The sequence below is a fragment of the Platalea leucorodia genome, assembly GCF_965183815.1.
Source record: "Platalea leucorodia genome assembly, chromosome: 16".
NCBI lineage: Eukaryota > Metazoa > Chordata > Aves > Pelecaniformes > Threskiornithidae > Platalea > Platalea leucorodia.
In genome coordinates, this window is record NC_138838.1 from 1673391 (window position 1) to 1700705 (window position 27315).

The 27315-nt window shown below is 46.3% G+C and overlaps 1 protein-coding gene across 3 annotated transcripts in view; it reads left to right on the forward strand.

The window, feature by feature from the left end:
* LOC309597920 (S-adenosyl-L-methionine-dependent tRNA 4-demethylwyosine synthase TYW1-like) overlaps window positions 1-27315 on the forward strand; it is a 110310-nt gene that overhangs the window by 34493 nt on the left and 48502 nt on the right. For all 3 annotated transcript variants that reach the window (XM_082327916.1, XM_082327918.1, XM_082327917.1), the window contains exons 10-13: window positions 1888-2006; window positions 11642-11751; window positions 18060-18237; window positions 22048-22183. In XM_082327916.1, coding sequence (XP_082184042.1) covers window positions 1888-2006; window positions 11642-11751; window positions 18060-18237; window positions 22048-22183 — 543 coding nt within the window. The remainder of the gene's footprint in view (window positions 1-1887; window positions 2007-11641; window positions 11752-18059; window positions 18238-22047; window positions 22184-27315) is intronic.

Genomic DNA, 27315 nt, shown 5'->3' on the forward strand with positions numbered 1-27315 from the left:
GGTCCTCAAGAAGCTCAGAAGTTGAAGGCTGGTCTATAATGTTATACGTTTGGGGAGTAACATTGACATAACATGCTAAAGCCTTCAGCGTACGTGGGATGATAAACTGTGGGAATCATCACCTCGTTAAAATGCCAGCACATCTCTAATTCTCTCACTGTGGCAGTGATCAGTTCCTTGGTCTCTCAGCTCTCTTTTTTGCTGCATGATTAACTTTGTTTATTTTTGACAAGAGCTCTTTGAATGGCAATCACCAAAGTGGGTGGCTGCAGCGAGGCTTTCTTACTGAAATGCCTGGTATCAATGAACTGTCTCATCAAGACTTGTTCTTGTGAACTGTTTAAAGAGCCCACCGCTGTATTGTCATGAATATTTGTGAGACGTACCGATCCCACTGATGCTTCTGCTGTTTACTCTTACAAATACTTCTCTTCTATCATTTTTAGCGTCAGAGAAGGCCATGAAATGTTTAAAGAAAAACTTGTCAAACTTCATCAATGCTGTGACTGAGAGAGAAAACCAGAGACCCTATTTTTATTAAAAAACTGGAATTTAATGCAGCACTGTAAAGTCATTTCACAAGATAAATAGCAGCTCTGTGTGCTTAGATAGGACCATGCTATTTTTAGCTTAAGCAGGAATTGAACATAAAGTGTTCTAATAAATTGAGCTGAAATTGGTTACAGGCAGTGGCTTTGACTCAGATTCACACCGATATGTGAGTATCTTCAGGAGGCTTGTTTGAGATTTGTATCAGCGGAAAGCAGGAGCAGGACTAGAAGGATTAGTATTAAGTAGAGCTTCATAGCGATATCTCAGATTAAAATGATTGTGTTCTGTCATGTTCTGGAAAAGAGCATAAAACCCGCAAATTTTAGGAAGAGTCGGTTGACGTGCCCGTCTTATGAAATCCAAAATATAACTTGCTGTCCTAGAATTTGTGAATCTCCTGAAATCTCTGTTGTTTGAGGGATGGGTAGAATAAACAGCATTTTGTTTAATCTCCCAACTGTAACAAGGCTGTGCACGTGTCAGGGGTGACCTGTGTATTCTTTCCCTGCTGCGCGGTGGAGACTTTCTCTTGGATCACCAGGACTCTTCAGGTAGAGCAAGGTAGACTAAAAGTTACTGTGTCATATTTCAAGTTTTCTCTGGAGAGTAGTAAAGATTCTTTCTCACTTATTATTATTAAACTGAGATAATGAAAGACAGTCTTTGCTCCAAGCAACTTGCATGCTAAATAGGAGATACCTCCCGGTGGGCCGGCTGCTGCGGTTCTGCTGTGAAGGAAAGCCCAGCGTCCTGCTGGAGCCGCTGACTGGTGTGAACGAGGGTTTATAAGGTCAGGGTATTTATTTAATTCAGTGCTAGAAGAAATACTCTACTAGACGAATGAAAAGAATTGAGTGTTCAGTAGGGCAGCCTTGAAATTGATCCGTGTTACTCTTTAGCAGGCTTTTACACTAATATTTCATGCAGCTTAAGTGGCTTCACCTGCTTTCTTTTGTTGGCTGCTTCAGTAAAGCACCTTGTTATGCTGTGGTGTTGCAAGTGAGAAGTTATTGATTATGTTAAAGTTTCTCTCTTCTAAAACAGTTGTAAACTTGACATCATAAATGCCTTGTAAGGATGGATATAAACAATCAGAGCCTATACTGATCTGCGTGCTCTGAATTTCTTTCTGCATCTGTCATTATTCAGACTTGCTCTGCAGCCGTGACCTCGCTTGCGATGTCTGTCACAGGTGACTTTGAACACCAAAGACACTAGTGACTAGAAAATGCAAATACGCCCAGGGAGCAGATTTCAAACCTTTGCACTCAGTTTGGTTACAGATGGTGTGTTTTAACTGCCTTGGTATTTGTATGTGTCTTTCTCTGCTGTTAGTCGATGCTTCGAGGCAGAGGAGGCTGCTACAAACACACGTTTTACGGAATCGAGAGCCACCGCTGCATGGAGGCCACGCCGAGCCTGGCTTGTGCAAACAAATGCGTCTTTTGCTGGAGGTAAAATACGGGTGCAGTTTTACTTTGGGATGGGAGCTCTGTTCCACTCTGTCCCTCTCCTCTTCCTCCAACCTAGAGCAGTGTTACTTGTGTGCCCTTTACACTTGGAAACTGGGGGAGGAAGGGTTTGGAAGGGAGCAGCGTTGCTCCCCCTTCCTACCTGTACTGCTGCTCTTCGAGAGCCGTGGAGCCCGTGGGTCAGGGATGGTGGGGGTGAGGTGGGTGGGTGGGTGGGCTCCACAGCTCAGAGGCTGAAGAGGATCTGAGGGCTCCCCAGTGCCACCTCCCCTAGATCTGTGCAGCCAGGCCTTGGGCCCCAGCAAGTTCAGAGTAGCTGGGGACCTGTGGAAGCAGGAATCAGGGAGGCAGGAGACAGACACCTCTCCGTCTGCCGCCCTGCAGTTGCCACTGCTGCCTGCTCCAAGCAATTCGCAGAGGTTTGGTTCCCTCTGGAGATCACTGTCGGAGGCTCCCCGTGGCTCCTGGTGCTCTGGAGCCAGCTCATGGGCTGGCTCATGCTGTGCAATGCCACCGAGGTGCTAAGCAGTGTGAGTGTCTTTGTTTTGAAATCGGACCCCTTTATTTAAAGTACCTTCCCCCCCACCAATGCAGTTGCATTCTCAGTGAGTGAAAAGTGATGCCTCGGTAGCTGTTGCCATCCTAAAACAGTAACTAATAAATTACTTTCCATTTTAGTCAGTGAAGTGACCCCTTTTCCCAGAGGAATTACTTTGTTGTTAATTCCCCAAAGGAAATGAGCTTTTCCTGGATCCGAACTGTGAGCTGCTCCAGCACTGCTTACTCGCCGAAATGCCTGGATTTGAGGGAGGTTTTTGCTAGGCTGGGGGAGTGCAGGATGGGATCGGCGAGAGAGAGACTGAGAGGCTCAGCAGAAATAAAAGCAGTGACGTGAAAGTGTGCTGAGTGGGAGGACGTGGAGATTATTCTTTGAGCTCTTTTGTCTTCTACCTTGCTAGCTAATTCAAACCGTGGGGGCTGCGCTTCCTTTGGTATTTATGCCTACCTCAGGGAGCTGGCTGCCAGTAACGCCCATTCCATCCCTAAGCCTGGATGTCCAACATCCCAATATTTCCATGCAAAACCAGCCAAATTCCTTTGAGTACCATTTTCTGTCTTTCATAGTCTTCAACTTTTAATAATGCAAATATTTCATGAGCATATTTAAATGACAGCATCAGTGCAAAAGGACTGCTATAAATTTGAAGGCACTTTGAAGCTGTCTCCCACGTTAGTGTTAAGTGTAAGCGTTCGACACTGGTCGTCCTGTTAAGTTTGCATTTGGGAGTCTATACCAAAATGTTAATTGGTGCTCTTGATGGCTTTCATCATAGCCTGGCTTGAAAGGACACAGCAAATAGCATGTTTAATGGGCAAGTTTTGCTGCTTTTCTACAGAGCAATCTAATGACTGGGAAGAAAAATCTGCGGCTCGTTCCTTTTATCCAATGTATCAGCCTGCAGTGGTGCATTTAATTCTGCACTGGTAGGAAGAAGATTGCCATGCATATTATCCCGCCGTCCCTACACAGAAGGTACATAAACACCAAATAGAAAGCAATAACATCACCAGAACGAGGCATTTTGTTCCTAGTATTGCACTGCAGACCATTTAACACTGTTCCCCTTCAAAATGATCCAACTCTGGTGGTACTTAGCAGCAGCAGCCTGTGTCTGGAGTATGGGACTGAATCAGGGAAGTCAAACTGGTACAAATGGAGAAGTGCAGTAATGGGGATAAATCGCCATGTGTGATACCTTCCATGTGCCTCTAACTCCTCATCCTGTAGCTGTCATTTGTCACTTCTAAGAGGAATCCTGAAAACAGTAGCCCTAATGATAACAAATGCTAGAATGCTTATTTTATTAATGGTAACAACCTGAATGCAAGGAAACAGCTTTCCAGGGGACTGTGCTGAAAAATATTCTCATTTATTTACCTTCTGCGGGTGAAACGGGTTGCAGTTGTTGGACTTTTCCATATGGAGCGCAGCTGTCTGTCTTCTCAGACCTCTACAGTGTTGGAAGACTTAAGGCTCAGTTTGAGACTCATTCCAAGGCTCGCTTTAGGTACACCTTAAGCTTGACATAAAGCAGAACTGAAAGAAGCTTTCTCTGCTTTGGTTGCTTTTTCAGACCCTGTGCTTGGGCTGCTGCAGCCTTCACGAGGCTGAGCTGTGCCAGGTCAGGTTCATTTGGTGCAGGAAGAAACTTCCATGCCCCCTCTCCTCCCCACCAGTTGCATGTCAGCACAGTTTACAAACCCTGTAGCCAGGACTATCTATCTATCTATATTTTATTATTTTAAACCCACCATGCCTTGCAGATTCTTAACCATATGAGACTAAATGTAGAATCGCAGGCACCAGTGGCTGGGTAGGATAAGCATGTTACCTTCTTATTAGCAGTTGCCATCTGTGCTGTTGGAGACATATGAAGCAATAGTTTTGATCTACTGTTGGCAAAATGTTTTTAATACAGGTTTTACGCCTTGCTGGTCTCGTCGTGCAGCTCTGCCCACTAAGTTGCAGATAAGACTGCTGTGATTCTCCTTTTTTTTTTTTTTTTTTCTTGATCTCTTCTTTCAGGATTTTGACATTTGTAGAGTCTGCCAATGTTTCCAACTGCATAACCACCGCAACTCTCCCAGGATTGCTGAGGAAAAGGCCAAGGAGCCGGTTTGCTTTCCTCACTGTGACAAGAAATGCTGTCATTCAGCCACTTTCCCTGGGAATTGGATGTCATTGTAGTTGGCTGGTCGTGACTGACACGTTTGGGCCCTAAACGAGGAATCATGGGTGGAGCCAGCATCCAAACACACTCAGAAAGTTAGGTTTGTTGTAAAAGATGTAGCTTGACTCTACACTGGAGACCTTCCTTCTCCTTCTGGTGCCTGGTAGATGATGATATCGCGCCTGGTAGATGATGATGTCGTGCCTGCCAGGGCACCCTTACTGGTGTGACTGCTGGCTCGTGCTTCCCTGCCTCTCCCCTTCAGAGAGCCGGCTGAGAGGTTGGTGATGCAGGTTTGTAACGTGGCAGCTGCTTTGGAGGGCAGGAGAAGCGGATCGTCCGTTTGCGTGGCGTTCCCCCCGCAAGGCAGCAGTCGTGCTGCGTTGAACTCCTGAGGCTGTTTGCATCAAGAGCAAGGCGGGGGGGGGGAAGAAACACCTTAATTACTGCAACATCCCTAAGTCATAATTCTCCCTACAAAAATAGTCTGTCACTGTCCCTTATTGCTCTCAGCTGGTCTCGCTGTGTTCGTAATGTCTCTTTAGCTTAATTGTCTAAATGGAAATGTGCAAGTGACCAAATCTTTTAATCAATTAGAGCAAGTCTGGGGACCGAGGCTTTCTGATACTGTGTATTGCTGCACAGTCACCAGGCAAACCTGATTTGATTATGTTTTCTGGCAGAGGTTCTAAAGCCCAATCAATTATTGTGGAGAGATGGAACAGCTAAATAAGATTTAAATTAATAGGGTTTATTATTTTTGCATCTGAGGAGGAGGCAAACCAGACAGAGTGAAATATCCCTTAAAGAAATTGGTTCATATTTCTTCTTCTGTAACTTTATGGTGTTTATACCTGTACTTGAAGGCTTCAGCTTTAACTTGTGCCGTAGACAACCGCTGAAGTTCTGTTCAGACGATCTAAAGAAGCGTGTGGCCAAAAGCCAGAGACCACAGTAAACCCTGCAAAATGAAGAGATTAATAATCTTCCATAGGAGAGGTACTTAATAAGGTCTTGAAAAAATTAAGGAGAAACTGAAAACATAGATTAAAACGAAAGCTTCTCCTTATATAACTTGACTCCAGAGGCTAAATTCTTCAGGGAAATGTGAACTATTATGATATCAAAGGAGTTGACGCTGCAGGTTTGTAAAACTTTGAACCTGAGCCTAAAAGCTCAGAGAGTCTCCCTGCATCTCCAGCCTCCCGTCCTTGCTCTGCTAAGTTAATACTCTCTTCTTCCAGTGTTTCAATTTGGTTATTTTTTTGTTTACAGAATTAATAGATTGTGACCCAAGGTTCATTGTTTTCTTCAGATTTGATTCTTCACCGGTTTGTTGTCCTTCGGGCCTGCCTTGTCTTCCCGGAGCTCGCGGGAGCGTTGGCGCTTTGCTGAGGCGCCGGCAACGCGGCCGGTGCTCGCTGTTTGCGCAGGACGGGGTTGCATCGGCTGCTCCGTGCGGCGCACAGGGGTGCGCTGCGCGGGGTGGCGCTCGGCGTTGGTTAGACACCGGTTTGCCAAATCAGGCACAGAAGCGTGGGGGTAAGGTCACTGTAAATGCACTTAGTCCCCAAAGTAGCATCTGCTGTGTGAGGATTTCCAGCTTAGACTGTGCAGTGAGCAGTATTTTCATTCTTGTTATGCAAAAGAGTTATGATAGGAAGAAAAAGTACCCTGCCAGCAACTTACTGGGATGGAAATCTATGCTTTTCAACCTTGTACAGCCTGACATACAAGCTAATATTGAAATAATCTTTGAGAGTGTGCTGAGCATGGTTTGCTGGGAAGGAATGAAATATGTTGACGCAAGCACAGGGCAGACTTCTGGGAGGTGCTCAGCATTGCCTGCCTTTCTAGAAACTGAGCTCCTTTAAAAAAAAAAAAGTGAGCATTTCTTAGAGTTGGGATGTAGTTTTTCAGTATGGGCCATCTTCCGTCCTTAAGATTCCAGAAGTGAGTTAGAAAAGAATCATAGAATCATTTAGGTTGGAAAAGGCCTTTAAGACCATCAAGTCCAACCATTAACCCAGCACTGCCAAGCCCACCTCTAAGCCACATCCCTAAGCACCACGTCTACCCAGCTTTTAAATACCTCCAGGGATGGGGACTCAGCCCCTGCCCCGGGCAGCCTGGGCCAGGGCCTGACAGCCCTTTGGGGGAAGGAGTTTTTCCCCATACCCAACCCAAACCTGCCCTGGCGCAGCTTGAGGCCGTTCCCTCTCGTCCCATCGCTTGTTCCTGGGGAGCAGAGACCGACCCCCCCGGCTCCAGCCTCCTTTCAGGCCGTTGCAGAGAGCGATGAGGGCTCCCCTCAGCCTCCTCTTCTCCAGGCTGAGCCCCCCCAGCTCCCCCAGCCGCTCCTCCCCAGCCTTGTGCTCCAGCCCCTGCCCCAGCCTCGCTGCCCTGCTCTGGCCACGCTCCAGCCCCTCCATGGCCGCCTTGGGGTGCGGGGCCCAGCGCTGAGCACAGCATTCGAGGGGCGGCCTCGCCAGTGCTAGTACCAGAAGTGGGTTCTTCTAAAAATGTTCTCAAGCTCAGTCCTCTCCGTTCAGACGAACCGGCAAAACCAGCCTGGTCTAAAGGCCTCACTGTAGGTACTATGATGAGTTGCTGCCAGGTGTTGCAATATGACGAAGTAATCTCACAAGGAGAAGACTCAGGTCAGCTGCTCAATCAAAATAAATTTAAAAACCTTAGGAAGTTAGTGAGGGTTCAGCTGCAGTGCACTCCTAGTGAAAATGTAGGGGTTGTGGGTCGATTTATTTTGTTTAATCTAAAATTCATCAATTCCTTTTGGGCTTTTTCACCTGTTTCTGAAAAATCTTTGTATTTAAGTTGATTTTAAAACACGAGAAAAGTCCAAATTTTCTTTTAATAGTGAATATTTTGTAATTTTTTAAGTGAGAGTTTTCTTTGGATGTTCAGATATCCAAACATCTGACTTCAGCCTTATTTCCCCAGTTTTTTCTTCTCTCAAATTGTTTATCAGCATTTAGGAATAATTCCATGCCTTCTGTGCCTGATTTGTGCTCTCTTACAAAACAGTGCTACTCAGAGTGTTTCTTTGGGCAGATTCTGAGAATATTGGGTAAGATGGTGTCAAAAGCCCAACCTCTTCCCTTCCCTTTGCCTACAAGGATCAGGGATGGGCTTGGCATGAAAAGCTCTCAGCAGGTTTGTGTTGGCTGTTACCTATCTCAGTGCTGTGTTCTGGGCTCACAAACACTTATCTGATCCAGTATGTCCTGAAGAATTAAAAGTTAAGAGCGGCTGGTATAGAAATCTCTGGTTCCTGCTAAAGTGGGCATTGCATTTGTACTTTTTCCGGTGTGTTTTAAATCACTTTTAGATGCTCACAAACTTTCAGCTTATTGCTAGCGACTCTGATGCTGTCAGCCAATTTATCCAACGTGCTCTAGGGCGAGTTTAACCATCCCAGTGAAAACATTTCATTTAGATGAAATATCTCCAACCTGTCGTCTTCCTACTCCTATCTGGGTTCTTCCCATTGCCATCAGGACAAAGTAGAAGAGAAGATGCAAACACGTTTCTTCTTATCACAGAGAAACATTAAACGTTGTTTGCTTGTGCATCGGACAAGCTTTTTCCTTGGTCTCCCTCTTACTCCTCATGCTATTAGAGGAAAGTCTTTCTTGTTAGCCCTTTTGCATGTCCTTTGCTAGTTGTATCTGATTTTTCTGCTTTGACCTTTCCGATTGCGACCCTGTGTTCTTGTGCTCTTCCTTTTATTTCCAGCTGGAGGATCGCAAGGTTGCAGAAAAGCCTGTGATTCTGCCAGATCGGTTTCTTGCTACTCTTCATGTCTTTGCTTTTCATTACTTTTTATTATTTGCTTTTTATTACGTTTGCACTTCTGCCTTAATAAGGTTTAAAAAACTGCCAGTTCTCCTGAACTCCTTTGCCCTTAAACTCTTTTCTTCTGGGATCTCACCTGCCGGTCCTCTGGGGTCACTGCAGTCTGCTTTCCTGAACTCTTGGCCTTGTTCTGCTATTTCCCTCCTGTCCCTTCCCGCGAGCCATGGGCTCCATCCTTTCACCATCACTGCCACCAGTGTTTCTTCACCTTCATCTTCCCCACCAGGTATCAACATCAATCAGTCAATCCCTGGAGTAAATGATACTTCATACCCGTGCTGTATTTTCCCTCAAAGTTTCTTGGAAGTCTTCGTAATACTAAGCGTTGCTCACAGAACAGAGCGACCAGTTTAAAAGAGGGTATCAAGCAAAAGCGGATTTATTAAAATAATACACAAGTGATTGGGGAGGGGGATGCACTGCCCCCCTGAAGAATACACCTTCTTCACAGAGGTCTGACTGACTGCCAGGGACACTGTGGTAAAGCTGGCAAATAATACTGGTAGATGCCGGGTCTGATGAGAAGGCAAATATGGCTGGATTCGAGGTGGTCCTGTTAGCCAGGGGAGAGCGGGAGCGAGCTGGGAGCTCCCCATCACATTTCATGCAGCCTTGCGTCGCTCCGTGGTGGTGGGGCGCTGTGGCAGGCTTGTCTCTGAGGTATCAAATCAAACCCGTTTCGCACCTGGAATCTCTAATAAAATATGGATTTTCTGGTGGGGGGGGGTTTGGGCAAGATTTTTTTTGGCTTGTGTTGTTTTTGGAAGGGAAGCGATACCGTGCACAACTACCCGCTCAAGACTTGAGGAGCTGGTGAGGCAGATGATGCGGAGGGTCAGAGCCTGCAGGGGAATGGCGAGGTGACAGTGAAATTGTGTCTGTGCCAGGGACTGTGAAACAATCTCAGCAGCCCCAAGACATTACTTCCCCCCCCTCTATTAGAAGAGAAACTGCTTTTTGCCAAATAAGCTGCTTTGTAGACATGACCTGGTATGTTTATTAAGCAATTAGAACGTGTTAAAAATTCAAGGACTGTTAGACACTAATAATTAATAGCTGTCCAGCATGCATCAAGAGCCTATTGATTTTCTGCCAACTTGCCCTATTAAGTACACAAGGTACAAGTTATGTAGTTAAACATGTAAGAGTTTTATAAATGCCTTTTATAGTTGGCATTCAGAAAACTTTCCATGTTGGCAGACAGGGGAAAAAAAAAAAGGGAAATTCAAAAAGCAAAGCTGTTTTAGCTTAAAGGATCGTTGAGATGGCAAAGTAGTTTGAGAGCAGCGTTTGAATCTCCGCTCTTGAAGCGGATGAAGAAATGTTTGGGCCAAAGGGCTGTTTTTATTGATGCCAGGTCTCGAATTTGTGTCTTTTAGCACTGTCAGTGTGGAGCTGCAGGCCTCTCTCACTTGGAGAAGTCAGTGGGAGGCTTTTGATTGACTTCAGTAAGCACTGGACCAGCCACTTCATTCTCAGAAAGTGCTTCCCTCTGTCTTCTCTGCTTTAGTTAAATGCTGGGCATCGTGTCCTAACGCCGCTGTGGCTGGAGGGCTGAATACAGCAGGTAACCTCAGTCGCCTCCGCGGCTGACTTCCAGGGATGATGGAGAGTGGTAAAAGAAACAGAGATCAGCTGGTCTGAAAACAGAGTTTCAGGCATATATATTGGTTGATCTTGTTTTCTTGTCCAGCGCTATGTTAATCCTTTTGAAAGACGCTGCAAAATATGCTACTCTTCTATTAATAAATAATTCTATGAGCTGCAGTAGAATTGGTAGGGGAAAAGCAGAGGAACTTTTGTAGCATATTTTGGATAAAAGCAGAAGATGGAGAGAGAACAAGTGAAAGCACAGAAATTCGTTGATTTTTCTTAGGATGATACTTAAAGGCTGAATTACCCCTGTTCAATGCCAGTCTAAGTGCAGCGAGGTTAGTGGGAAATTCCCCTCACCAGGGAGAGGCCTGTGCCCTTGTACGGGCTCTCTCCGGGTTGTGTTTGTGCAGGGGTGAGCATGATGGGTGCCACACCAGTTGCTTGTAATATTTTATTTGCTGGTCAGGATGCATTTTTTTTTTTCCAGATGACTTACAATGGCTTTGTAACATCCTCTCATGGTAATGAAATAAGGAATGGGGAGAAATTCCATATGTTTTTCAGGTGCTCGGGTGGATTTGCGTGGGTAGGCTTTCTCCGTTTTTGAAGAAAACAGAATATGGGTACAGTGGTCCTTTCCAGGTAGGCAAGGTTGGCTTCCCAACCCCGTGTGACACAAGCTGTCCCTCAGATGGAAGATCAGTGTTTTTTATCCTGCAATCTGCTTGGCTCAGAGACATTAACATTTTATCTTTATTTTTTGCATTTGGGTTTCAGTCACACGGTAGCTAGCAGGTCTCGGAAGTGATGAGAAGCCCCTATTGAGTAAATCTGGGAGATTAACCCCATCCACCAGCAATGCATCTCCAGCGTACTGCAGACTTCCTAGTCTCTTCATCTAGTTTGAAGTAGTTTCCCCTCATCTGCCTTGTTACTAAAGCATTACAGAAAGATTGGGTTAGAAACAAATCCTGTCCTTCTCAGGGTGGCAATTGGTACCTTTGCAGTGGAACTAAAAATGGCTTAGGACCTTCCTTTTGTAGTGCTTTGTGCAGCTGTGGTCAGAAGAGGAGGTAGAACCAGTTTTCCTTTCTTTACAGAGGTCTTTCTGGCTGCAGAGCATCATTTTAGCTTAGAAACCTTTTACCTGTGATTCAGAATGGGTATGTTAAGTTTAATACAAACTGCAAGGTCCGTTTGTCTTTCTGGGGAGACTACAGCCTGGAAGGAGAGGGGTATGAGAATGGCGATCAGCGATGACATCTGAAAGTTGTGTCAGAAGCAGGATATTGCTGAGAATTTCTTGTTGCTTTTAATATTGTTAAACAATGCCGAAGTCCCCAGGGTGACAGATGGGTTCTTCCGTGTATGTTACAAACCACAGCGAATAACTCTGTCTCTTTTTTCCTTCAGACATCATACAAATCCAGTGGGCACAGAGTGGCGATGGAAGATGGACCAACCTGAAAGGATCTTGCAGGAGGCTATTGAGAACCATCAGAATATGATCAAGCAGTTCAAAGGTAACTTCTCCCACTCCCTCCCCATTAACGACGCTTTTGGGCGAGAACCAGCAGTAGCATCTTCAAAGCATAGATGTAAACATTCTGGTCATCTGTGAAATGCTGGGAAGGAGGCGTGAGATTTATAATATCAGAAAGATAGGTAAGGGAGAAGAAACTTTTCTGGCACACTTACTGTTTTCTGAGATGTTCTGCCTTGTTTTTGACTTTAGAACACGAGTGAGCCGTTGGGTATCTACTGCTGCCTTGAGGGAGCAGAGCGGAGTCGCCTCTTGTGCATCTTGGTAGCTGTCGTGTCCTTTCCCTTGGTGTGCACGGAGGCGTCCGCAGGGATTAAAGCTGGCCTGGATGATGAGGAATCCTGCTTCTTATGTAAAAGTGAGGGCAGGTAGAAGGTAAAAGCAATCAACCTCTAACCTGATAGGAAACATACTGTCCAGCCTTAATCCCCTGGGAGATTTTGCGTTAGCTCTGAAACTTCTAGATTGCATTTTTCTCATTAATGAGTGAGCAGTAGCATTCAGGGTATTATTATTTTCAGGAATTATTCAGTACGTCTGCCTGTGACTGAAGCTGCAGTTACACAGCACCTCTGGAAAGTGCTGTATTTTGCTTCCCATAGGAACTCCTTGTGAGTTTGTTCTTTATTCATTATGTGTCTATATATATAGATGGTTTGGGTTTTTTTTTCTTCCCAAATGTGATAAACTTGGTTACCCTGCCAAGGTCAGCTTTGTGTGCTGGGAGGGCTGGCCAGCTTGGCAGGACAGGTCCAGGACTCTCCTCGTCCTAACTGACAGCGGAGGCTGTGCGAGCAGCAGGACTGGAATGAAGCATCCATAAAATGTGCAAGATGAGCCTTAGTCTTGGCTGTCATTTTGGGAACCCGTTTGTTTATGTTGGCTGTGCAGAGAGAGAACCCAATGGATTAACAATGTGACAGGCAAAAAAAACCCCTTCTGTCAGCAGCGCGGAGTTGCTCTGTCTCGTTCACTGGAGTTATATAATAGGCGGAAAAATAACTCAAGTTAGGGCCTCACGAGCTTCGTTTTCATCAAGTGGCTGGTTTGAATCAGCTTGCACTCTCAGACCAGCAGCTCCAGGGAAACCAGTTCCCTGGGAGCTCCCGCGCTGAACTGGATAGGGAGCTGCCAGAATAACCGGACCTGCCCGCACTCTGCCTGTCGCACCCATGCGGTCCGGTGGACTGGGTCACAGCTCTAGAGCTCGTCCAGGGGAAAGCAGTGAAGGTGCTGTAGTGGGATAGGGAAAAATGATGATAATTTGGTAGGGAAAGCTTTCCTGGGGGAAGAGGTAGCGAGTTGAGGAGTCAGTGGAGGAGGTAGCTGGTGTCAGCAGTGCATCTTCCTTCAGATGAAGCAAAGCACGGCTGTCAGTGCTCAAGGCAGGGCAGTCTGTAAGGAAGCGCAGGTCTCATTCCTTAGCCTCGATGTTTCTTTTGCACCGCAGCCCTGTGGGCAGTGTGGGGAGAGGGCTGAGTTAAGGCAGGATGCCTGCAGCGGTGCTGCCTGACCGGCTGGGCCAGAGCTGCTGCAGGGTTTCATGGCTGCCTGGTAACTCAGCTGGGGGGATGCTGTGCCAGCACAGCAGGAGTTTGGGTACAGGTGGTTTGCATGAGTGAAGAGCATTTAGGATGTCAAATTTTGTCTGGAAGGCTATCACAACCATAGAAGACCGTTACAGCTATAAACAAGAGTATTCATGTTTAATGCTTAAGGTACTGAGCACTTTTGAAACTTTACTCTTTTATTCAGTCTGTTCTGGATAGCCAGGCTCTTGGATGAGTTGAAACGTGGCTGGGTGTGCTGAAAGGATTGTGATCGGTAGCTCGAGGTCAGTTTGGTGGCTGATAACAAGCGGGGTACTTCAGGGGCTGATCCAGGAACCTACGTTATACAGCATCTCCATCAACAGATGAGTACACCCTCAGCAACTTTGCAGGCGACACCAGTTTAGGGAGGGTGGCAGGCACGCTCAGTGGCACAGCTTTACTTCAGTGGGACCTTGAGAAACAGGATTTTTGGGCCAACAGATGCATGTGGAGTTCAGCAAGGAGTGGAAGGTTCTGTATGAGAGTGTTATAGCCCCACGTTGGTCCGTGCTGGGAGACCCACCTGCCATGTAGAACAAGGGACAACAGACTTGGGTTTCTGTTTGGGAGGTTCAAGTTAGACATCAGAACAAGCTTGTTCAGCCAAGGTGGTGCCCGGAGAGCTGGGGCACCCTCCAACCTTGGAGGCTTTCAAGTCTGTTAAGTAAAGCCATTATCACCCCGGTCCGTCTCTGAGCAGGAGGCTGGACTAGAGACCTGCAGGAGCCCCTCCTAACCAGTCATTCTGTCACTTTTATGATTGTTAAAATTGAAAGTCTTAAACAATAACAACCCCCCTCCTTTTTATGAGGCAGGACCTGACTCAAAATCGTCATTTGTATTTGCTTAGGAAGAAGGCACATGTGGTTTAAAGGGATGACTAGATTTGCATGCAGTGGCTGATGGAGTATCGAGGGTATGCTTGGGAAGGCAGGATTTGCCCTCGAGCTGGGCAGTACTGATGCAGCGTGGCAGAAGTGTTGCCCCTGTATGGCAGAAATATACGTTGCTTGCACTAAAGAGGTGAAAAGCAAGTTATTTTGCAGATGCTCAAAAGCCCTACCTTCTTCTGAAAGCGGAGTGCAGGAATCTGTTTAAACCCAACTTCAGACAAAGGAATAACCCTCTCCTTCCCTTACTACCCCCTGGTATCTTCCCAAAAAGGGTTGGCAAGAGCGAAAGGTTGTAGATGGACTTGGCAGCATCTGAAAATATTCCCAAAGTGTTGAAAGGCTGGTAAGGACATCCTAATTCTCTCTTTTTGGAGCTTATTTTCCATTAAACAAATTCATAAATATTCCCTGAAACTTGCATGTGCATCCTCAGCAAAGTTACCCTTGACCTGGGACTGTGAAAGGAGAAAGACCGGAGAGAAAAAAAAAAAAAAGGCTCTGGACCAGGGCTGTGCTGCAAAGTGGAAAAAGAAAGGATGTGTTACTTTTTCAGAGTGATAGATGGCAACATGCTTCCTGTCTTGGGAGCCTAACAGCCAAAGGTTTATTAAGGAGAAGAAAAATCAGTAAGAAAAACCCAGCTGCTTGCTGTTACCTTTTGTGAATTTTACATTGTCGCTTCCCTGAGGTGCATGTGAAAATATTGTTAGAGCAGAATCAGCGAAAGCAAAATTGAGTTGAAACACTGTGCGGCAAGCTGAAGCCAGGGAGAGTTAAAAGATGCGCAGTGCCTTGCAGGACAGAAGTCCCTGCGTGCCGTGCCAGAGCTGCGCTCGGTCCAGGCTGGAAGTGCCTCAGGCAGAAAACGTGACTGTCTACTTCCAGCAAACTTAGCAGCACTCTGCAAAGAGTAGGTTAGACTTTATTATGATTGATTTTAAAAGAAAAAAAAACCCAAACAAACCACCAAACCCCCACAAACCACCCCAAGGCTTGAGCTGGACTAGATTGCTTTGCTGAAGAGGGAGGCCAGGTTGCGGCTGGGCTCCGGGCGCTGGCGGGGCACCCACAGGGGCTCCGGAGGAGTTTCCAGCACGGTGCCGCACACGTTGGCTGAGATGTCTGAACACTGACCCCCAACATAGAGCAGCCCAGACTATTTGGGCTACTGGAGAAGAAAAGCATGGGGAAAACGTCTTAGCTAGAGAGCCCTCGAGGTTGTTGAGTGTCTGGTAATGCTGCTCAGATAATACCCAAAGCTATCTGAAAAATCGGTGCTCTCGCTAGTACCACACCACAGCTTGGCGTTCAGGTACGCACGTGCGGACATCTCTGTGCGCCAAAGGAAATGGTGAGCTCATCTGATGCTTTATTAATTCCATGCATTGTACTAAAAATGAGATCATCTTTGAAGGCACAGAAGAATTCTTGGGGACCCTCTATCCTAGAGGATAGCCCTCTATCCTGTAACAGTCCTGACGTGTGCTTTTAGAGATGATGCTATGTCATCTTCTCTTTTATTGTTGCCATAGTTTGTACCGTTTCTGAAGACGATAGACGTTAGTTAATGTCACATAATTCTCTTTTGGAGTAACTGATGGCGAGACATCTTACTGATAGGGAGCTAAGGTGGGAAGTTGTGAAGTAGTTTATTTGATGGATGCGTTTTCTAGGTAGCAACTAGTAAATCTCTGTGCCCTTGCGAAGGGCACACACAGAATGGCAACAACGTTCAAAAACAGGAGAGTGGGAGCCTGATAATACAGCCCTGGTTCAATTTGGGGAAAAATGAAAACACAAAAATGCCTGACCTGAACCAGGCAATCCTAAGACCACCTGTGTGCCTTGCTGTAAGAGTGGATAAAGCAGGTTCCTTGTGTCCCCAGTCACCAGGCGCTTGTGAGGACTGGTGTACAGGTACTGGCAGAGGGGTACCCGAAGTCAACAACCAGCCTCTCTAGGGTGATGTGCCAGATGATGCTTTTCTTTCCCAAATTGAAGTGCACCAGTAGGAGAGCAGCTGGCATCAGCTTTTCAAAGGAGATGTGCTGATCAAAGGAGGCTGGGCTGCGTGCTCTGCTGAGATCTGAGCTCCGCAGGAGCTGCAAGCTGTACGCCACTGCCTCTCGCAGAGGCTTCTCGAGTTCCTACAGCTCCAAGCTCCGGCACCTGTGTTGGACCTGCTGCATGCCATACAAAACCTGCCCAGGCTCTGACTTCGCTCAGGCTCATTGACTGAAGGCAGAAGGCGGCTCATCTACGGAGCAGAGGTTGAGCGCTGTAGCGGTGTGGCAGCCAAAAGCGCAGGAGAATTCATGTGCTCTGTGGAATACCCACTGATCCTGTTTGGTTTATCCCTGTCTAGCTTGTGATTTATATGGTCAAATGATTGCATACAAAACCTCTGCCCTCCGCTGGAGTGTATTTACTACGTGCCAGATTTGCTGTCAACTGTTTTGAGAAAGTCCCTCTCAAACTTTACGTGATGTTGGAATTTTTTTCTGTCTGCTTATAAAGCTGGCATGGTAATTATCGTAGTCCAATTGCTAGATGCTGAGAGAGAGAAATCAATTAATTCCAAAAATGACTTACATTAGCTTTAGGAATACAAAAGTTAGTCCTTTAATCTTAGTGTGTGGTTGAGATGCTTCTGTCTTTTCAAATAAAGTTCTCATTTAGTACTGTCAAGGTTCTGCGGTATAACCATTAGTCCTGTCACTTATTCAGGACTGAGCCTGGCTGGTTTAAAATGCGCTAAGCTTCGCTCTGATCGCAAATCAGCTTTTCTACGTGAGGCTGAAGCAATATCCACAAACACCTCTTTTTATCTTGCCTTTGCAGCATAGCATGTAATTTTCTGTACTGCTTGAGCTCCAGCGTCTAGGCAACGAGAGGTGAGCTGAGGACCTGGTTTCAAACTCAAGTCTTTGTTTTTGTTTTTTTTTTTTTTAAAACAGACCAACCCCCAATCCAAAACCTCAGATATTATTCGAGTACATCAAGGCATGGCAAGGAAATGTGAAGTGACATACTTGGAACAAAAGCTTGTTTGTAGTCAGAAGATTTCATTCAGAGTCCTGAGCACTTGGTCAGATACGGATGGGCTGGAAGAGTATGCGCCTCTCCCCTGCCCTCCCATGGGTATAATAAATGTGACTCAGACCGGTTAAACCTGCAGATAGCGTTTTGATGTGGACGCTACAGTTGAGCTCCTTGTGTTTTCCTCTTCATTCTGAAACGTCTCTCGCTGTTCAGGACGGTGTCATGCTTTGGGTTTTCTTTTTGACCTCATCCTCTGCGGAGCTGCATTTCCCGTGGTTGCCAGTATGGATTCAGACCTGGTTGTGGGCGCTCTGCTTGGCGAAGCGTGCCCAGCTCCTCCGGGGAGCTGGGGGAGCACGGGGGTCGGCAGCAGGCACAGACATAACCTGCTCCTCTTTTTTTAAGAAGCCTGCTTGAAGTGGCGTTAAACTGACTCTTGTGTTTCTGTTTCAGCATTCAGGCGGCATCATTGAGGTCTTAGCAATGGGAAGCTTGACTCAAATGTTACTAGAAAATTGCTTGCAGTAGTTAACAGGGCGCACGAGCCCCAAGGTCTGCGTGTCTGGGCGTATGCTGTTCTGTGGCTTCCTGCAGAGCTGGCTCAGTGGCCACTGGCCGTGGCCTGCCGTCCCCTCTGGTTCCCGAGGGCTCCAGCTGGTTTTGCTTAGTCTCTCTGTGCCAGGGTGTATTTTAGGTATGGATGCATGGTTCGGGAGGGGGTTTTAGTTGATTTAAGCCTGTTTTCCCTCTTTTTTTTTCAGGCGTGTCAGGAGTAAAAGCAGATCGCTTTGAGGAAGCGATGACGGCAAGGCACTGCGCGCTCTCGCTGGTGGGAGAGCCCATCATGTACCCGGAGATCAACCGCTTCGTGACGCTCCTGCACCAGCACAGAATCTCCAGTTTCCTGGTTACAAACGCACAGTTCCCAGATGAGATTAGGTAAGAGCTGGACAAAATATCTCCCTACTAAAACATTTGAGTGCTGACCTGGGTTTTAATTCCATTTAACGGAGTCAGCTTTGCATGAGCACTGACAATGAAAAAGCTCATTCGGCGTCTATTTGATTTTAACCTTAATCTCCCCGTGCTTTTTCTCGTCTCTTTCTCTCCCCCAGTTTGATTTTCTTTTCTATATCTCTTAAAGTGTGGTTACTTCTGAAAGTGAAGAGAATGTAATATAGTACCTCCCGGAGGTGCGAGGGAAGGAGAACAGCGAGTGAGCTGCGTTTTGTGCTTGGGGACGTAGATAACTGGTGTGAGTGTTTCTGACAGCTAGAGCAGGAGACTGAATGTATAAATTGCCTTTTTGGTTTGTGTGCTTCTCTTGCAGTCTGATCTTTGCTCTAACTCCATAAGACCAGCCGTAAGGGCTCAAAAAAAGATCTATACAGCCCAGCATCTCCAGCAGGACCCAGAGTGCAGGATAAGAATGGGTGAAAAGCGCACGCTCATCTGCAACAGCGGGATCAGTCGTTTTTAACCTCCCTTTCAGAGGGACTTGAGCTAAAACAGTCACAAAGTTTTAATGAACTCTGATGACAGGATCTTTACAAATGCAAAGCATCCCTGCTTCTGTTGTTCTTGAGCGTCCAGGCTGCTTTTAACAAAATCTGAAGCAATGTGGCAAGGAAAGGCAGCACGCGGGGCGAGCTGCAAGGTGGCTGGGAATTCGTCAGAGCACTGTCGGCTAATAACGCCGACAAAGTCCAGCCCTGGAGTTACGTGAACGCGTTCGCGGAGCTGTACGAAGGGTGGTTTTGGTACGTCGCTCAGCTTGTCGTTTCGGCTCGATGCCTCTCCGTGTTAGCACTTTCTGGTAGAGCTTCCTTTTCGCTTCCTTCTCGTGGTCTGAATATGGCAGTGAGGGGGGAGGGCAGGCAATTTTTGAGTGAGTAATTATACACTACAAAGGCATTCCAAATGATTGAATAATTGTGTAATCAAGTTACTTTAAGTCATGTATTATGTGCCTGATAGACAGAAATTGCTCTTTCCTAAAAATAGCATTTTAAAAAGAGAGCACACGCTATATTTTGAAGCTGCATTTCTTGGGATCTGCTGAATGTTTTTAAAAAGAAACAAACAAAAAAAAAAGTGATAAAATGCTAGTCTTGCTGTCTTAAAAATTGCAACTGATCTTTGGCTCATCAAAGCAAATGATTTGCTTAATATGGGACTTGAAGTATGCACTTCAAGGGGAGCTGTAGTCTAAAAGTTAGTCCTAAAATAGGCAGCACGACCTCCGGCATCCATCGTGCAAACGGGAGCGTGGCCTGGGGCTGGCTCTGCAAACCCCCTGGCTGGGTCTCCGGCCCGTGCCTTCCTCCCTCCTCTCCTCTTCCTCCTTTCGTATTTGGACTGCAGCTTCGTTTGCCTCCAGGCACACACATGTTTTCATAAAGCGAAGGAGGTTTTCTGCAGCGCGTGAGCTCGTGTTGAACAGTTACCTGGCTCTTCTCCTCTGCCTTCTCTTCTTTCTGATTAGTGGCTGTGAGCAAGGACCCTTGCGTATGTGTCTGCATTTATGAGCATCAATAATAATAATGAGCAGATGCTTATTATTGCTCGTAAGTAAATGCTCATTTTTATTGTTGTTTCTGTTCTTTCTGCCATTGACGAGGCTCTGCCCGGTCTGGCTTGTGAAACCACCTCATGGCTGGTGGCCTGAAGTCAATTTATTGCTCTTGAGTTGTGCTATGCTACTCGGTCATGATTTCTGCCCAAGTTCATATGTGGTAAATGCTGTGAATTTGATCTCCTGGATATGATCTCGGCTGTCTAAGCTAGCTTGGAAATTACAACCAAAAATTAAGGAGGAACATTGGAAAATCCATCCTAGCACCACACAGCTAAATTTCCTGTTCGCTATGAAGCGTAGCTGTGTTCCAAGAACATCAGTTTGTGGTCTGCTTCCCCCGGTGCTGGCTGGAGCCACGACTGCCCTTTCTCCTCTTCCCCTTCGGCAGAGCACGCACGAGGTCGTCCTGGCGCCAGCCCCAGCCGGGGCAGAGCCCCGTGGACCGCTCTGTTTTGGAGTGATGTGGGGCAGAAATCCCTCCCTGGGATCTCTTCTAATTCCTTAATTTCCTCCAGTGTAAGAGTGCGTCTGGCTCTTGCCTGTCCTTAGGATTGAGGTCCTCAGAGAAGAGATGTTTTTTCTCGGCTCATGTTTTGAAAAACACTCACTCCATCCTCAGTGGGGCCCTTTTTAATTAGGCAAATGCAGCATTAAGTAAAGAAAAGAGTATTTTGGCTATGTTCTTTGAAACTGAATACTTCAGTCCACTTATGCCTAGAACATTTGGTCATTTTTTTTGGAGATTGTGGCTTTGGGCTGCCAGTCCAGACAAGCTTGTTTACAAAACAGGTTTGTTTTAAACCTAAAATGTTAAATTTGTTCTGGGCTATTTCATTCTTCTGTCTAAATACATACAGAGTGAATATGTTTAGGTTGTCTGAGTGTCCATGTTAAGTGGATTTTTCTGGACAATAAGAGCTCTGCTCAGTCTCATTCTGGACAGTTCTTGTCGCTTTGTCACCTTTGGGGAGGGCAGGGGGGTTGGTGTATTTTTAGGCGGCACTGTTTGGCAGCTGAACAATAGTTTCTAATTTCTTCTCATCGTCTATAAAGAATCAAATCAAGCTGGGACCATAGCCTGCTCATTAACAGACGTCACAAAAAAAACACGCTTGCAAAATGCTGTCCTAAAACTGTTAAGAGCTAAAGAGTTGCGCGGCGCAATTAGGATGCTGTCGTTTCATCCCGGAGACACCGGGGTGGAAGGTGCCACGACGGGTGGACGTGTGTTACGCTTGCTGGCTTTATCAGTTTTGTCTGTGACAAGGGAGCTCGTTTTAGGTTGTTCCTCTTAATGCCCTTCATTATCCCTTTGCTAATGGACTGCAGCGTTGCTGCTTCTCCTTTATACCCTTGGGGTTTATGGAAGGGATTAGACTCAACCCAGGCTCTTCACACAGCAGAGGAGGTTTAATCTTTTTAGAAGTTACCGGTGTTGGGCTCACAGATGCTGTGCTCACTGGCATTGTGTGACCAGAAAGACTTACTGCAGGATTTATATGAAATAAGAGCCTTGGAAGTGGAAGGAGAACACGTTGGGGGATTGTGCTTGGGTTTATTTTCTAAACAGCTTTGATTTCCCTTCAAAAAATTGACTGATGATGCCAGTTGCAGGTCAGGTAAGTTCAATGTGTCCGGCATTAGAAACTGGCTGAATTATGGCTGTATTTCTGTTGAGTGGCATTAGTTTTCCATGGGCCAGGGCAAATAGAACTGGGGGAAGGGGCTGAGCTGTATGGTTTTTAACCATGGGGGCTGTGGTGAGAAGCAGAGCCTTTCCGTGGCTCGTGTGACCCCCTGGCAGCCTGCTTTGGGAAGCCTTTCTGAACGTGTTACAGCTACACTGCAGTGAAATATGTTCCAGTTCAGTGAGGAAAAGATAATTAAAATGTCAGCCAAGGCCTCTGTATGTGACGTTCTTAGCTTTGGGGTGTATTATTTATTGAAAGTAGGTTGTAACGTCCTGCTATCAAGATGATGGTCACTTGGCAGAGATGAACCGCTGGACTTTGATAGTTTTCCCTGTAAATACTGTATAGTTCCCGACGCTACTGGACCAGCGGAGCAGCTTGTTCGGAGATGCTGTATTTTATGTGTGCTTTGGTAGGAAAACACAAATTCAGCTAGCAGTACTGCCTGAAAACAACAATTCCCTTCTTTTTATTTCCAAGGAACCTTGAGCCAGTAACGCAGCTGTATGTTAGCGTGGATGCCAGCACCAAAGAGAGCCTGAAGAGAATTGATCGACCCCTCTTCAAGGATTTCTGGCAGAGGTTTCTAGACAGTTTAAAGGCCTTGTCTGAAAAGGTACCCAGTTAAAAATGCATTTTTAAACATTTTTTTCTTCCTTTTGCACCTTACCTACTCAGGACAAAAGTACAAGACTTGGGAGGCTTAAGGTGGATGGTGGAGTGGGTTCTGGATGTGTTGGGAGCGTATTTACATGTTTTGTACACTAAGCTGTATAAAGTCCACCAAGTTTCATCAGTTTTCCATGTGGGGAGAAACTGAATGACCAAAGGAGAGCAGAATGTGTGTCAAATGGGACGGTAAACTCGGCTGTGAATATAAGATGCTATGAGAGATGAAGAGATTATAAAATAATAGAAGATTTCCTAATGAAGCGTTCACACTGAAAGCAGGCTGCTGAAGGAAAAGTGGAAATTCAGGGAAGCCTAGGAAGAGTCACAAATCCCCATGTGGCACTAAGCACTGGTTCTCAAAGGTTCCCTTGAGACCGCAGTACGTAAAGGACGTTAAAGTGTGTGTGCTGGAGTTTGCTAGCTCTAGTCGCCCTCCTGCTATATAGAAATCTGCTTAATTCTGGAAGATTCACCCAAAACAGTAGATCTGAGCATAATGGCGAGGGTGACCCTTTACACTGTCAGTGGTTTGTAGTAGTTTGTGTCTGTCTGAGAGAGCTGAACAGTGACCTGAAGGCCCATGGGATCACATCTGCTGCTGTCAGCTCAGAACTTAGCCTACCGTGTAACGGTTTTTGTAGTAATTAACGAAGCACTCGTGGTCCCAGCATCACATGAATTTATAAGAATAGTGCTTCATGAGCCTGTCTTCCCTCTCTTATTTACTGATACTGTGCTCTGATGGAAGCAAGTACTTCTGTTTACCGATTTGGCAGAAGTTGACGTGTTACCTGCTGAGACGAACAGACAAGAGAAACTGTTTCATTTGAATAATGAGTTTTTCTGCCTTCTGAGATGACAATGTTGGACCATTTTCTGCCAAATGTACTTACATTAGTAGATCTGGGAGGCTTGGTGTAATTGAGTGACGCTTTCTTCTGCAAAGGCACGTGAGTAGCTTCATCAAGCTGTTCGTGTGCAAGTGTGCCGGCTGATCTTGTTAAGCAAAATCTCAGGCCAAACTCTGAGCTTACTGAAACCAGGTACAAACTTACTAACTTCTCTGTGTGTGTAGAGGAGGCTGTGGAAAGAAGGGGAGCTAAAATATCGAAGACAAACTATTGAAAAAGTCTCTTGGGAACTTGCTTTTGCCCATCATTTCTTCCCTTCTGCCTCTCTTGACCCTGCATAGCTATGGTTCATTTGTTGCTCTGTTGTCAGAAATTTCCTTGCAAAGAATTGAAGGTGAAAGTATTGGCAAGTCTGTCCATACAGCTAAAAATACTCTGGTCAAGGTGAAGAGGAGAGGAAAAAGAAGCTCAACTTAGCAAGTGCATTTTCTCCTCAAAGCAACTGCACTTTGAAGGGTCCTTGAAACACTGATAACACAAGAGCCAATTAATAGTTGCTCCAGTTGGTAATACACCATTAATAAATAATGTTCTGCCAGCCCCGGCTCAGCTGCGTATTGTATCATCAGACGTGAGGGACAGCAAGAAGTCCTGGGGAAGCTGCTGTATCTTAGGTTTTTCTCTTAATCATAGAATCATTAAGGTTGGAAGACACCTCTGAGATTGAATCCAACCGTTATCCTAACTGCCTGGTCCACCTCTAAACCATGTCCCTAAGCGCCACATCCACACGGTTTTTGAACACTTCCAGGGACTGTGATTGCACCACCTCCCTGGGCAGGCTGTGCCAGTGCCTGACCGCTCTCTCGGGAAGAAATTTTTCCTAATATCCAACCCAACCCTGCCCTGGCACAACTTGAGGCCGTTCCCTCTCGTCCCATCGCTTGTACCTGGGGAGAAGAGACCGACCCCCCCGGCTCCAGCCTCCTTTCAGGCCGTTGCAGAGAGCGATGAGGGCTCCCCTCAGCCTCCTCTTCTCCAGGCTGAGCCCCCCCAGCTCCCCCAGCCGCTCCTCCCCAGCCTTGTGCTCCAGCCCCTGCCCCAGCCTCGCTGCCCTGCTCTGGCCACGCTCCAGCCCCTCCATGGCCGCCGTGGGGTGCGGGGCCCAGCGCTGAGCACAGCATTCGAGGGGCGGCCTCACCAGTGCCCAGCGCAGGGGCACCATCACCTCCCTGCTCCTGCTGGCCACACTATTCTTGATACAAGCCAGGATGCCATTGGCCTTCTTGGCCACCTGGGCACACTGCTGGCTCGTGTTCAGGCAGCTGTCGACCAACACCCCCAGGTCCTTTTCTGCCAAGCAGCTCTCCAGCCACTCCTCCCCACGCCTGCAGTGCTGCATGGTGTTGTTGTTACGTTATGGTAATGTTATATATGGTTGTGGTACCCAGAAATTACCTTGAACTGCTGCTGGGTAGAAGCACCTTTCTGTTTTCCTCCTGAGCGCATTGCTTGGTGTTCATGTCTGGTGCTAAGCACCATTCTGTAGGACTGTGATGAATGAAAGGTGGGAAAAGCTAATGCATCTGCTGATCCTTGAGAAATACAGCCCTGTTTTGGAATAGGTGGGGAAATGCTGATGCATTGTGTTGGGAAAGTGATGCTAATATATCTGGAAACAAAATACAAGTCCCATATTTTCACACTGCCTGACAAACCATCCAGGCTTATTCAGTTCTCCTGAGACTGAGACAAGCTGGCATTGCAGCTGATATGAGTCACCGCTAATAAGAATCACGGAGAGGTTTGATCTCTGCACATTTAAAAAAATAAAGAAAAATGGGCAAAAGGAGTTTTTAAAAACAGAAGCTGTACCTTGCTGTGCTTGCTGTTGTGTTGCTTGGCAAGTGCTGTTCCTGCGCCGTTGCCCTGCTTGCCTGTGTGTCTGCGGGCTGTCCCCGGGGCTGCGGGGGTGGGGGGCTGCAGACGGGTCCTGCTGCAGAATGTGGATCATCCAAACAGACAAGTGGGAGCAAGGAGGAGGAGAGGACACGGTCCTAGATGGGAAAGGAGTGAGGGGGGTGGTGGTGGCTGTTCTCTTTCCTGCCACCGAAAAGCAGGCTGATTCTTGTTAAAAATAGAAATGGAAGGGCCGGAGCAAAAAGGTGAGTTTCAAATGAGTCGCCTTAGTGAGAGGCGGTTATACTGATAACGATTTTAACCGAAGTTCTGCACAAAGTTCTTGAGCCCTTAATAAAGGAGTGAATTTAATAATGAATTGTTCCCAGTGTAATCATACAGCATGTTGGTGACTGGTTGCTACAACATTTTCAAAGGAAGTTCAGGAATAAAAGAAAAACAATCTTTTGTGATATTTCTTTCCGCAACAAACAGCAAGAAACCCCCTCTTTGCTGCTATTTAGAGCAAGTTTTGTCCTTTCCAGAGTGATTCTGATTGAGGTGATGTTCATGCTAAATTTTCTATGCTGAGAAACTTTTCTTGGGAAAGGAGGACCTCTATGTGAACCAGCAGGTAGACTCCCAGAAGGCTCAATTTGTTTCTTGTCGTGTGTCTTCTGCCCTTCGAATTAAATTGAGAGGAAAAAAAAAAAGATGTTAACGTTGAATTTAGAATGTGCCCTTTCCAAACGTTACGTTTGAGAAGTCTTGTAGTCTTGTCCTCTGACAGCCTTGAGTTCATCAGGAGGATTGAGAGGTGACTTGACTTGATAGACAAGCGCTGGGACGAAGCACTAAGGATGTGAATCCTTATTCTCATCGTGAGGATGAGAAATCTCTATTCCAGCGGTTGAAAGGCATTTCTTCCAGACATTGCTGCTTCACAATGCTGTATCCAAATGAGAAATGTGGTACAAATTAATAATGAGAGTCCAGAAGCTCAGGAGAAGAGAGGTAGATTTTTCCATCCCTTGAAATTTATGATCAAGTTGATGGTTTTGTTTTTTTAAATTAATTAACCAAACGTGCTGTCTGAGCAAGAAAATAGGGAACCGATGTCCTTTGAGCTCTTGTCCACCAGCAGTCAGACTTGTGATCCATTTGTGTTTTGAATTTGTGCTCCGTTTCCCTCAGTGTTACTAGGCAGGATTCTGAGGGCTGAGAAACTTTGAAAACTGTTGTTGTTGTTGTCGTTGTTGTCGTCCATAAATCACCAAGTGATTTGGGATTTCCCAAGCGCTAGGGATGTTGACTGAGACAAATGGGAATCCCCCACTGAGCTGCTGATAAATGAAGTGGGGATGCAGTGACCTAGCATGGCAAAAGTCCTTACGGATTTCTACCCAAGCACTTTGAAAATAACTGGAGAAAAGATGGTGATGGACATGCCAGCAGAACATGCCCCGTTTGGGGTTCAACACTACGTTGCAACACCTCTGAGCATGCTTTCTCCACCTGTTGAGAGAGTAAGACAAGTCTTGAAGCAAGTGGCGGCTGCTCCATGGATGTTCATGGTCCTGACGAGCGTTGGGGAAAAGGTCCCTGGTGTGGCTCGCGTGCTCCGAGGAGCACTCCTCCAGCCTTGACGTGGTGTGACCTCTTCCGTCTGTGTCTTCTTGACTTAATCATGATAAATCCTGTCCAATCTGCTTGGTACGCTGTACCTTATAGCACTTGCTGTGCTGCCAGACACCGAGTAGGCATTGCTGAACTGCTTTAACTTTCAGGGGACAGGTGCCAATGTTCTCTCAAACAGATTGGAGCTGTGCACAAAGCAAACGGCGGGGAAAAACCCTTTAGGTTAATAGATGTTATGGCACTGCAGGACCTGATGATGAAGCAGAACCTTATCCTTCCTGTCCTTCCAGGAGGGTCACAAAAAGCAAAAGAAACAGCTTATTGGCACTTTCTGGAGGTCAGGTAGACTTGTGTCTTTAGACATCATATGCAAGTCTTGCTTTAGATCTTGGGTAAAACCTTGCCCTCAATTTTTTTTTCTGCTTCAAGGGAATTAAGATTTCGTAGAGAAAGAGGGTCATGGCTCTGTGGGCGAGGTGTAGCAAATGTTTCTCCCCCCTCCACCTTATTTTCCTTTCTTTTCCTATTAAAAAAGGACCAAAAAGCAAAGCTCTTAGCTCTGCTTGTCCTAGGATATCACGTATTTGACAGTGCGTGGATTTGGCACCTGTGGCTCCTGCTGGAAGGTGCTAGAGATGGTTTGTCCAGAGAAAGACATGAAATATAAAAATGTCTTCTATTACCGGCT